Raw genomic sequence first — 11,934 nt, 5'->3', positions numbered from 1 at the left:
CAGAGCAGACGCTTCAAGTCCGCAAAGCACCGCGGAGGAAACGCAACCGAGTAAACGAAACTCAAGAGCTACTTCCTTAATTCAGCACCTTCAGCGCCTCTATTTAAACACTGAACCACAGGAGCAGGTGAGACACAACTCAACACTTTGACTCGTTTAGAGACGTGCTGGTGGAGAAACAGCTGTTTGTGTGTGAGGTCATGTTTGTTTATTGGCTCGGAACCGGGACGAGGCTTCAATCGATATTTACACCGAACTGAGTCGATGGTTCAACTTTCAGATGTAATATTTGTATTTATTATTATTATGATGAATAAAGTGCTATTAAAGTGCGGAGGACGTGCACGTGACGCTGGTTGTTTACTGTTGGTGTGTATTGTGTGCTCTTCAGTCTTAAAGGAGTCATGGCAGCAGGCAGAATAAGATCCACCCGCAGGCTGCGCTCGTGGATCGTCGAACAGGTGTGTGTGTGTGTGTGTGTGTGTGTGTGCGTGTGTGTGCGTGCGTGCGTGTGAGAGAGGGGGTGAGGGAGGAAGAACGGGAGGTGGAGAAGGAAAGGGATTCATGAACTCTAGTGACATCACTGTACATCAGTGGTAGTGGTAGTTACTGTTACAGTAATAGCACTAGTACTACACAGTAAAAGTACAAAGAGCAACAAATCCTCAAATTTGAGAAACTAAAACAATTAAAAAACTAAATTGTTGCCGGTTAATTTTCATTTTTGTTATTTATTTAATATGTATTTAATTTTCCTTAGATATTTGTGAGGCTAGTATTTCAGCAGCCTCTCAGGTATAAGTACATCGTCTGTGTGTGTCCGGCTGCAGGTGAGCAGTGGTAAATACCCGGGGCTGGTGTGGGACGACGACAGCAAAACTATGTTCCGCATCCCGTGGAAACACGCCGGGAAACAGGACTTCCGTAAAGACGAGGACGCCGCCATCTTCAAGGTTTCTAACTCACGTCTTTCTCAGAGAGCCTCTGGTCCCGACCTCCACCCTCACGCAGGGTTTAGTTCTGTCCCACTATCCAATTAGGGGGTACAAAGTATAAAATAAATGAACACAATTGTACATCATGTTTACAGCATCTCAAGCCCTCCGTCTCTCACTCAAGCACTCACCAGGTGACGTCAGTGAGTCCGTGAGGCTTCAGGCTTTCGGGGGACGTTTTGGGATCGGGGTTGACCTCTCGGTGATTTCTCCGCAGGCGTGGGCGAAGTTCAAAGGCAAGCCGACGGACGGGAGTCAGGACAGCCCGGCCTCCTGGAAGACCCGTCTGCGCTGCGCCCTCAACAAGAGCGCCGAGTTCACCGAGGTGATGGAGCGAGCGCAGCTGGACATCTCAGAGCCCTACAAGGTCTACCGCCTGGTGCCCGTCAGCGAGCAAGGTGAGACGCTGCTCTTCAACATGTCTGTCTGTCTGTCTGTGTATATATATATACATATATATATATATACACATATATATATACACATATATACATATATACATACACATATACATATACATACATACATACATATAAATCGCCAACTATTTTGACATTCATTTTATCAAACAAAAAAATATAAAAAAAACTTATTTTTTAAATGAGATATTTTGTGTTTTCGACTGTCGGTGCAACAAAACGAGACGTTTGAAGTCCTGAGAAAAAGTGGGACTTTCCGAGGTTTCACAGACGGATTAAATCAAAGATCAGAACAAAGAGAACTTCTTTCTTCTCAGCAGCGTCGGATCAACGAGACGTTGGTTGAAGTAGTTTTCAGGTGATGAATCCAGCCGTGGAAGAAGTACTCTGAACGTTTACTGAAGTAAAAGTAGTCATACCACAAAGCAGAAATACTCCGTTACAAGTATTCAAAACTTTACTGAAGTAGAATTACAAAAGTTTTAGGCATTAAAATATACTTAAAGTAGCAAAAAGCAGAACAATCTCCATTGTACTATGAGATTGAAGTAACAACTATTCTTTGTTGTAAAGATACTTTTATGGTGTACAAGTACAACTCTGCTGGTGCAAGGCAAGTTTATTTGTACAGCACATTTCAACAACAAGGTAATTCAAAGTGCTTCACATAAAACCATTAAAAGCATCAAAACACAAGGCAAAAGAAAAGGAGATTTAAAAACAATTAAGAAACAGTGTAAGAAATAAAATACAGTAGTGAAATGCAGAAATTGATTAATATCCTTGAATGTGGTTCAATTAAAGGCAGCAGCAAACAGAAAGGTATTCAATCTTGATTTAAATGAGCTGAGGGTCTCAGCAGACCTGCAGCTTTCTGGGACTTTGTTCCAGATATGTGGAGCAGAAACACTGAACGCTGCTTCTCCATGTTTAGTTCTGACTCTGGGAACAGGAAGTAGACCGGTCCCAGACGACCTGAGGGGTCGGGATGGTTCATAAGGTAGCAGCAGATCAGAGATGTATTTTGGCCCTAAACCATTCAGTGCTTTGTAAACCAACAGCAGGATTTTAAAGTCAATTCTTTGTTGGACAGGAAGCCAGTGCAAAGACCTCAGAACTGGAGTGATGTGGTCCACCCTCCTGGTCTTAGTGAGGACTCGAGCTGCAGCGTTCTGAATCAGCTGCAGCTTTCTGACGGACTTTTTACAGAGACCTGTAAACACACCGTTACAGTAGTCCAGTCTGCTGAAGATAAATGCGTGGACAAGTTTTACACATCCTGTTGAGACATAAGTCCTCTAATCCTTGATATATTCTTCAGGTGATAGGAGGCTGATTTTGTAATTGTCTTGATATGGCTGTTCAGGCTGAGGTCTGAATCCATAACTACACCTAGATTTCTGGCTTGGTTTGTGGGTTTTAACATCAGTGACTGAAGCTGAGCGGTGATTTTCAATTGTTCGTCCTTGGTACCAAAAACAATTACTTCTGTTTTATCTTTGTTTAATTGAAGAACATTCTGGCACATCCAGTTGTTGGTTTGTTCAATGCAGTTACCCAGCCCTTGTATGGGATTATAGTCCCCTGGTGACATAGTTATGTAGATTTGTGTGTCGTCTGCATAATTATGATAACACACTTTGTTGTTTTCCATAATCTGAAACAAATCAAAACAGCCGACACCGGCCCAGAGGAGGCACGCTGAAGCCGGTGAAGCGGGAGGAACGAGCGCCGAGAGCGTTCTCTTTGTTCCGTGTGTGACTCAAACACATGCAGGTGTTTGCTCCCGTTACTGAAGGTTCTGCATTTCTGACGGTTCCGCGTTTCTGACGGTTCCGCGTTTCTGACGGTTCCGTGTTCTGTGTAGGTGTGGTGGTGCCCGAGAAGAAGCCCAGAGTGAAGGCCGTCAAGAGGAAGAGGAGGAGGAAGAGGAGGAGCAGCGAGTCTGAGAGCAGCGACGGCGATCAGGTGAAGCGGATCAAGACGGAGGAGGTCACGTCCCAGCTGGTGAGTGTTTCTGCTTCTTCATGTGTACTTCTACTACGTCTCCTGTTGTACTTTTTACTGCACTACTTTAATCTGACGGCTGGAGTCGCTTCACACAAACTAACCTGCATGAAGTACATGAATAAATACTTCAATGTGCCTCTGAAGTACATGAATAAATACTTCAATGTGCCTCTGAAGTACATGAATAAATACTTCAATGTGCCTCTGAAGTACATGAATAAATACTTCAATGTGCCTCTGAAGTACATGAATAAATACTTCAATGTGCCTCTGAAGTACATGAATAAATACTTCAATGTGCCTCTGAAGTACATGAATAAATACTTCAATGTGCCTCTGAAGTACATGAATAAATACTTCAATGTGCCTCTGAAGTACATGAATAAATACTTCAATGTGCCTCTAAAGTACATGAATAAATACTTCAATGTGCCTCTGAAGTACATGAATAAATACTTCAATGTGCCTCTGAAGTACATGAATAAATACTTCAAGGTGCCTCTGAAGTACATGAATAAATACTTCAATGTGCCTCTGAAGTACATCGATGGCTGAATACGTATTGGTGTGAATATGTGATGACACCACTAAGCTCTTCTTCCATAATAACCTGACTGTGGCTCTCAGTGTGGTGAAGAGGATCTGCCGTGGATCCCGGTCCAGACACAAGAACCCGCTCAGCACGTCGCCGCGGCGCAGAGAGACGGTGAGTTCATCTCCGCTACGGACCGACCCGTCGGTACCGTCGACGCTCTCAACGCATGAATCACTGGAGTCTTTAGTGAAACCTCAACCTGGAATCCTCCAGAATAAGAGAGGAACTCTAGCTACTGGTGAAGTATTCCCAGCGATCAGGGTACTACAGTACATGTTGTACAAATACCTGCATTCAGTAACCTGGTTTCTTGATTGCACAATATTGTGTTAAACAGTATCTGCCCACAAAACAAACATTACAAAACAACCGGCTGATCCCTCACTCTTCATTGTGTTCATCATAATTATGATAATAAGATCCATCTCTCTGTGTGCAGTGGTCAATGAGATCCGGTTGGACGTGCTGATCGAGGAGAGCGTCGACGCTCCAACAGGAGGTAATAAACTCAACCTCAAGCAGTTCTCTCTCTGTGGTCTTGATTTTCAAAATAAAAGTCCTGCTCCTCATCCTCTCTCCTCCTCATCCTCCACCTCTTGTCTCTCCTCATCCTCTCTCCTCCTCATCCTCCACCTCTCTCCTCCTCATCCTCCACCTCTCTCCTCCTCATCCTCCACCTCTTGTCTCTCCTCATCCTCTCTCCTCCTCATCCTCCACCTCTTGTCTCTCCTCATCCTCTCTCCTCCTCATCCTCCACCTCTTGTCTCCTCATCCTCTCTCCTCCTCATCCTCCACCTCTCTCCTCCTCATCCTCCACCTCTCTCCTCCTCATCCTCCACCTCTTGTCTCTCCTCATCCTCTCTCCTCCTCTTGTCTCTCCTCCACGTCTCTCCTCCTCATCCTCTCCTCTTGTCTCTCCTCCTCTCTCCTCCTCATCCTCTCCTCTCTCCTCCTCTCGTCTCTCCTCCACCTCTTGTCTCTCCTCATCCTCTCCCCTCCTCTCCTCCTCTCTCCTCTCTCCTCCACCTCTCTCCTCCTCCACCTCTTGTCTCTCCTCATCCTCTCTCCTCCTCATCCTCTCCTCTCCTCCACCTCTTGTCTCTCCTCATCCTCTCTCCTCCTCATCCTCTCCTCGTCTCTCCTCTCTCCTCCACCTCCTCCCCCTCCTCTCCTCTCTGTGTTCACTTCCTGTAGTTCAGTCAGTGCCTCCTTGTGGTCACATGACTGTTGGTCTCAGATGAATCAATCATGACGTCATAGTTTCACACTTTAATGTTTCTACACATTCACGTTAAAGTGAACTCTTTATTAGAGACGTTTATAACGAGACATGGAGAACAAATGTTTACGCACGCGATGCGTTTGAGGACCGTTGGACAGATGTAAATCTGACGAGTGAACTAAACTTTGTAGTTTTGCCGATTGAAGAAAACTTGCTTTTCCGTGTCGTTTTGTGGTTCAGAGGGTTAACAAAAGTACGACAGAGCTCGTTATCTTTTATAGTTCTTAACTACAGTGCAACACCCTTCAGAATAAACTCGAGTCTGCATCTTTCTGAGCGACATTACTTGACCTTTTATTTTGAAAGGGTTGTTTTAACCCCCCCCTCTGTCTACGTCTCTTCAGTTCAGGACTCCTTCAACGTGGTGGTTCATTATTTAGGCCACGAGGTTCTGAAGCGTGAGATCCGGAGCAGCGACGTGCGGATAATGTACTTACCGTCGTCTCACGCTCCGACCACGCCGGCCGTCCTGAAGGGCCGCTTCCCGCGCATCCCGCTGCCGGAGCCGCCGCCCACGCTGCCGGCCGGCTCGGAGCGCCGGGCCCTGTTCACCCTGCTGCCCTTCATGGAGAGAGGCGTGGTGCTGACGGCCACGCGGCAGGGCGTCTACGGCAAGCGCTTCTGCCAGGGCCGGGTCTTCTGGACGGGGCCGCACGGGGCCACGGGGGGGCCGCACAAGATGGAGAGGAACACGGAGCCGGTGATGCTCTTCAGTAAAGACGCCTTCAAGCAACGTGAGTTCAGCGGTTCAACGGCCACAGGTGTTGGGTTCTCAGACCAGTGAAGTTGATGAATATATTTTGCAGAACCTGAATCATAAGTTCATTATGTATTTAACTCTTTTCATTATTCATGTCAGAACTTGACCTCTTCCGTTTGAACGGCGGCGATCCTCCTCAGTGCGGCGTCACTCTGTGTTTCGGAGAAGAGTTGAGCGACACCGAAGACCCGTCTGCAAAGCTGATAATCGTTCAGGTAAAAGTACGTGTTCCCCACGGCGCGCTGCTCATTGATCTCCATGTTTACAAACGTTCACAGCGGTTATAACACCAGAATAAAGACGGAGAAATGCATCGTTACAACTCTACCGGAGTAGATTCAAGTTATAAAACTAAATGCATCTGTACCGGACGATGTCTGATTGTTAATCGTTACTAACTTAACGATTGTTAATAATTATTCCTGACTTAAAACTATTTGCATTTCAAGGATACGTCTGTTTGTCAAATATGAAATATTTCCCCAATAGTGACAGTGCAGCGTGACCCAAATTAAAGCAACACAGAAACTAAACTTGTACGTAAAAGAAGAAAGAACTCCCAGTAACTAACAATAACAATAACAATAACAACAACAACGCGTTGCTTGCGCTCCTCTGCAGATCGGCTTCCCGTGGGCAGAGCAGCAGGTCCAGAACGTCCGGTCGCTCTTTGAATCCATCAACCTCCTCCAGTCTCTGGCCAGCGAGTCTCCGCTGGGAGAGATCACTCTGAACATGGTCGCCGTGTCTTCAGCCGACTTCGAGACGACCGTCTGTGGGACCGTCTGAGGCACTTTGTCCATTTCAAAATAAGAGACAACCCCTTTTCAAAATAAGAGAATACAGGGCCGAGCGATACGTCGACGTGTTCGTCACGTTAAATGCATCATCTAACAATAGACGACATAAACACGCATCACAGTCTGACTTCAGAAAGGCTGTCAAAATAAGAGCCTCTAGCTTATGTTTTTGTTTGTTTTCATCTCGCACAAACACATCTTACAGCACTTTGAAGAACACTTGATGCCTGCCCCTCTGTCCACGCAGAGATCAGCGAGTGTGCTGGAAGCACTACATGTAGACGACACCGAGGAGTCGACGCTGCAGCCAAGAAGTCCATCGAACATTTTGATAATTACTGAATTGATTCGTTGTGAACATCCTCCCGTATCGGCTTCTCAAATGTGACAATCTGTTGTTTTTATGGCACATTCTGTTTGATAGAACATTTTATATCTGAAGGTTCTGGAAGAAATAACATGCAAATTGAAGAACATTGTTTTCATTCACCGGTACCGACGATGCTCGTTCGTTGCAGCGCGAGTCGTTTCCTTTGGGTTTTTTCTGGAAATGTTGAAACTGTGACGCACGTGTTTCTGCTCTAGAACCGGCGGTTCCCAACCTGTGGGTGGAGACCCTCAGAGAGGGGCGCCAGTTGCATCCGTAACAGGAAAAGATATTGCAATAGTCCGACATTTTAGCTTTTATTCTTGTGAATCACTGGATTCACTGGAGTAACGGATACTGTTTTTATACTACAGCACTAAATGAACCTCGTCCTTTAACTCCTGTACACGTCAAATATTAACCTCACAGTAAAATAAAGGAAACATCACGACAGAAGATGAAGCTGCGACAAAAACACAAAATAGTTTCACACGTGTTTAATGTAACGCCGGGGAGTCAAACTTCATCGAAGGGGATTTAGTCATTGTTCATGTCAGGCTGTTGCAGCTGGTACTTTTATTCCAGATGTGGGTTGAAGGTCGCGTTTGATCGGATCTCACACCGGTGAGATGGGGGGGGGGGGGGGGGGGGGGGGGAGTGTTGCAGTAACTCCAGTCTGCTGAAGCTCAAAATATTAGTTTTGTGTTATGTTTTCTAACTTGGTCGTACTTTTTGTCCGTTTGTTCTTCTTGACGAATTACATAATTTCTGACACAATGTTTGAACTTTCTCGAACACTTTAAGTGTTTATAAATGTAATGTCAGCGATTACAACTTTTACCTTTGAAGACATATTTTATATTATCCTGTTTCAATATATTATCTGTTTATACCAGCAGCCACCGGAGGAGATATAGTTGTTGACAAATACATTAATTATCTTCGCCTACGACTACATCATAGCGTGTTATAAACCATTTATTACCTGTTCACTATTTACAAATGCTATAAAGTCGTGACCCCAATATTTACAGTCTATATTTTATTAATTACTTCTGAGACGGGGACAGGACGACCACACTACGAGGGTTTCATGATATGAACCACACCACACGCAACATCAACTTTTTACTTTTGGGCTTCAACAAATTCAGTTTTTTACTGTAGAACTTTTGTATTGTGAGGTGTTTCTGTTATTTTGTCCACCTCCTGGAGCCTGTGAATATCTAGGAATTTAAAAAGACAAAACGGGACCAAAAACACCACAGGTGCATTTCACAAAGGTGTTAAAAGGTGACTGCTCCTTTAAATCAGAGGGCTGTTGGAGCACAAGGCACACGGGGGGGACGGGGGGGGGGGGGGGCTTTAGAAGTCTACCAAATTTGTAAATATGTTGTTATCTATGCATGTTCTATGTTATCCCTGTTGCATTAAAGACAAACCTAAACTCTGGTGTGTTGTTGTTAAAGTCACAGACCGTGAACACACGTGAGCGACTTCCTCGTCTAGATGTTCCCGTTGGCCGGCGAGGCGAGCTCTGCGATCTTGCTGTTGAGTTTCTGGTTGGTCCAGTCCTTCGTAATGTCGTCCAGGTGGCTGTCAAAATCCACCAGCAGCGCCTGATCGCCGGACTCCAGCATCTGACCGGCTATGGCCTGAGTCTCCTCCCACTGTCTCAGCATTATCCTGCACACAGCGGACGGGTCGGCGTTACCGTCGTCAATGTTGATTTAAGAATCACAGCGATAGACTCGTTCGTTACCAAGCAAGGATTTGAAGGGTTGAACCAGTTTGGGGGATAAAAATCTGGAGTGACGTAGAGACGCCGGATACGTCTCTGGTAGCAACCTGTCAATCACTGTGTAGCCCCGCCCTCAAGCATCCCCTGCTTTATGGTCTGTGTGACTCTAAATGGAGCATAATGTACTAAATGAACATCATGCTGTATTGAAGAAGACTTGAAACTAGAGATTGAGACATAAACTCATGTTTACAATGTTTACTGAGGGAATAAATCAAGAGAGAAGTAGAGTCATTTTCTATAGACTTCTATACAACCAGAGGAGTCGCCCCCTGGTGGACACTAGAGAGAATGCAGCTTTAACAGACCTGAAGGTTGCCGCCTGGTAGAAACATATTTCGTGACATTTGAGCTCTAAATTATAATCGTTTGTGCCGAATATGAATAAATTCTCTGCTGGCGTTCCCGAGACATGGTGTTGAAATGTCCTCTCTGACTCACGTGTGTTTGTCCTTCAGCATCCATCTTGAATCTTTGCGCTCGTACATGACGATGGGAGGAACGCGATAGTCTGAAGTCATCTTACTGCCATCAAGCTGTGGAGCAGAAAAACACACATTCAATATATTCATCAAACTAATCTGCATTTATAGAACAAAAAAAGACAACAGGTAAAAAGAGGAGGAGCTTAAATGCTCACCATTAACAACACTGCGTTGTCAAACTGCTCAGAGATCTTGTCGGCTATCTTCAGCGCACACGGAGTCGGGCTGTCGAGTTCAAAACATGAAGAGATAGAAAAAGGCTTGTTTTACATTCTACTGATCCTCTGGTGTGAGATGTAGCGCAGAGATAATAAAGTGAACTCACCTGCTGTCTGACACGCAGGCGTTGGCTTGATAGTATCCCACAATCCTCTGCTGAGTCTGTGAACACCACACATCCACCTGAGACGAGAGAAGTTACTTTACCGAGTCTCTTCTGAGCAAAGACCAAAGACGTTGGTGACAAATCAGACGCTTTGTGCTGCAACTGCTGGACGACGATTTCTATGATCTTAACCACCAAACCCTCTCGGCCTCATGTCCTCTACTGGGAGCTGCTGCTCTACATCCACATCGTTTCATACGCCATGTTCAGCAGTATAAGTCTGCATACACACAGCAGAGAGGCACCGATGATGCAACCAGCAGTATCGTGCATCTAGTGACTAAACACCTGGAGGATCCGAGGGCCGACAGCCTCACGTTCTCCTGAATACACTGCAGCTGATGAATGTCAGCCCCTTCACTGTGAAGTGGTACCACTCATTCCTCACCAACCGTACCCAGCAGGTCAGGGTGAACAGGACCTTGTCTGAACCCTTGACCATCAACACCGGCGCCCCCCAGGGGTGCGTCAGTTCACCAGTCCTGTTCACCCTGTACACCAATGAATGTACATGCAGCACAGTCAAGTGTTCTGATGATTTCCTTCGGGACAATAAAGTCTATCTTATCTTAAACGGCCTCATAGTCAGCAGAACACACAGCGGCTGTAAAGCAGTTTATAACTAAAGCCAGGAAATGTTTAATATTAGTGAGTGAGTGAGTGAGTGAGTGAGTGAGAGAGAGAGAGAGAGAGAGCGAGAGAGAGCGAGCGAGCGAGAGAGAGAGAGCTGAAGTAAAGGGTCTACATACTCAGGTGGGTCCTACCTGTGTGAGAGCCAGCTGACTGATGGGAGCCAGAGGCAGGTGTGAGTGGAGCAGCGGAACACAGTCCGTCACACAGACAGCGCCACCTGCAGAGCCGGAGGACAACAGCAGCCCGTTGATGCTGCACCGCGGAAAGAGACAAGCGTGCAGGTATATCTTCACGTAGGCCCGACAGGACAGCTCCACCTCGCCCATGATGACTCACCGTCACTGTGAGGACACACGGAGACACGGAAGCATCGAAAAGTACCTTCAACCGTCTGACTTTACTGTCCAAGCTGCACTAGACTGGAACTACATCTCAGTGACCAGTAGAGGACGCACAGTTCATAAAGCTCAGTTAAAGAAATGGTTAGTTAGTACCCAGCTCTGTCAGCACGAGAATGGAACTGCACCTCAATCTGTCTGTGTCACCTGTCGACCCTCATCTCCCAGCATGCATCTTTCTTACTGTTGTTCAGCTGTGTCTGACTCACTTATATATTTAACACTCTGCATGCTTTTATGTTTTGTCCTCTGACATTAGATGCTTTTAGTGTCTAACAATGCAGCATAATCTAGTCTTTAAGTCCGTGTTTCTATTTAACATAGTTCTCCTCATTTGATTGTCTTTGTGTGTTGAATGCGTCTTGTTCGTACTTGACAATGTAGTGCAAGAGTCTCCTGAATGATGGTACTACTTATATTAATATTCTCACTTCTTTCATAGTTCGTGCACGCTTTGTAAACGGTCAATGTTGCATTACTTTGAAACATCTGCCTCTTTGGACTACAGATGAAAAATAGCCTCTTGGAGCATTTACAGCAATGTTTCTATTGATGTGCACTGTCCCTTATCATATAAACCTATAAATAAACCCACTGAAGCAGAGGCTGAAGACACGTGACCCGTCACATGTGAACGACAACACTTTTACAAACATTACAACCTGCAGTCGTCACTAATTCACCTGAAAATAAGGAATACATCTCCCCCAAAGGTTGTGTTTCAGCTAAATAAACCAGCTAGCTTCATTAGCATACTAGCAGACCAATCAACGCTGAATCAAGTCTTACCTTAAGAGATATACGATATAACGGAGTGACCGTAAGGTAGCGAATCCGTACTTTCAGATCCTTAAATATGTCGGTTTATTGAACGGTTTTAAGGTTTCTAAAGAGCTTAAACGGCTAACTGTTTCTCTTAACAGCTCATGCTAACCAGCGTCTGAACAGATACTTCCGGTCCCGCCCATAATATAGGTCTATCTATCCGATTGGTCGAGGGGTCG

The 11,934-nt window shown here is 45.5% G+C and overlaps 2 protein-coding genes across 6 annotated transcripts; one reads left to right on the top strand and one right to left on the bottom strand.

Annotated features, from left to right (window-relative positions):
- On the top strand, positions 1–8,669 carry irf9 (interferon regulatory factor 9). Of its 5 annotated transcripts, none has more exons than XM_079292301.1 (10): positions 1–127; positions 392–461; positions 831–953; positions 1,213–1,393; positions 3,282–3,421; positions 4,052–4,130; positions 4,459–4,518; positions 5,646–6,035; positions 6,161–6,276; positions 6,683–8,669. In XM_079292301.1, the coding sequence occupies exons 2-10, from the start codon at positions 405–407 to the stop codon at positions 6,848–6,850; spliced, it is 1,314 nt and encodes a 437-aa protein (XP_079148427.1). In that variant the 5' UTR covers positions 1–127; positions 392–404; the 3' UTR covers positions 6,851–8,669. The 5 variants fall into 5 exon arrangements, with proteins under 5 accessions (XP_079148427.1, XP_079148426.1, XP_079148425.1 ...); XM_079292300.1 differs by having other exon boundaries at positions 6,161–6,282; XM_079292299.1 differs by having other exon boundaries at positions 1,120–1,393.
- On the bottom strand, positions 6,880–11,865 carry emc9 (ER membrane protein complex subunit 9). Its single transcript, XM_079292304.1, has 6 exons — positions 11,720–11,865; positions 10,664–10,873; positions 9,840–9,916; positions 9,670–9,739; positions 9,471–9,565; positions 6,880–8,914 (listed from the first exon to the last, which is right to left on the bottom strand). Exons 2-6 carry the CDS (start codon positions 10,856–10,858, stop codon positions 8,734–8,736), a joined length of 618 nt encoding a protein of 205 aa, XP_079148430.1. The 5' UTR covers positions 10,859–10,873; positions 11,720–11,865; the 3' UTR covers positions 6,880–8,733.
- Positions 11,866–11,934: the final 69 nt, after the last annotated feature.

This window comes from Melanostigma gelatinosum (assembly GCF_949748355.1).
Source record: "Melanostigma gelatinosum genome assembly, chromosome: 20".
NCBI lineage: Eukaryota > Metazoa > Chordata > Actinopteri > Perciformes > Zoarcidae > Melanostigma > Melanostigma gelatinosum.
Note: the sequence above shows the minus strand (reverse complement) of the source record. Positions and strands in the feature narration are given on the sequence as shown.

Excerpts from the sequence above, each read along its gene's own strand:
- emc9 (XM_079292304.1), bottom strand. The coding sequence starts at position 10,858 with ATGGGCGAGGTGGAGCTGTCCTGTCGGGCCTACGTGAAGATATACCTG. Across the intron at positions 9,917-10,663 it reads GTCAGCTGGCTCTCACACAG|GTGGATGTGTGGTGTTCACA; the intron begins GTAGGACCCACC and ends CTCTCGTCTCAG. Across the intron at positions 9,740-9,839 it reads GCCTGCGTGTCAGACAGCAG|CCCGACTCCGTGTGCGCTGA; the intron begins GTGAGTTCACTT and ends TGAACTCGACAG.
- irf9 (XM_079292297.1), top strand. The coding sequence starts at position 405 with ATGGCAGCAGGCAGAATAAGATCCACCCGCAGGCTGCGCTCGTGGATC. Across the intron at positions 462-830 it reads GCTCGTGGATCGTCGAACAG|GTGAGCAGTGGTAAATACCC; the intron begins GTGTGTGTGTGT and ends GTCCGGCTGCAG. Across the intron at positions 3,422-4,051 it reads AGGAGGTCACGTCCCAGCTG|TGTGGTGAAGAGGATCTGCC; the intron begins GTGAGTGTTTCT and ends TGTGGCTCTCAG.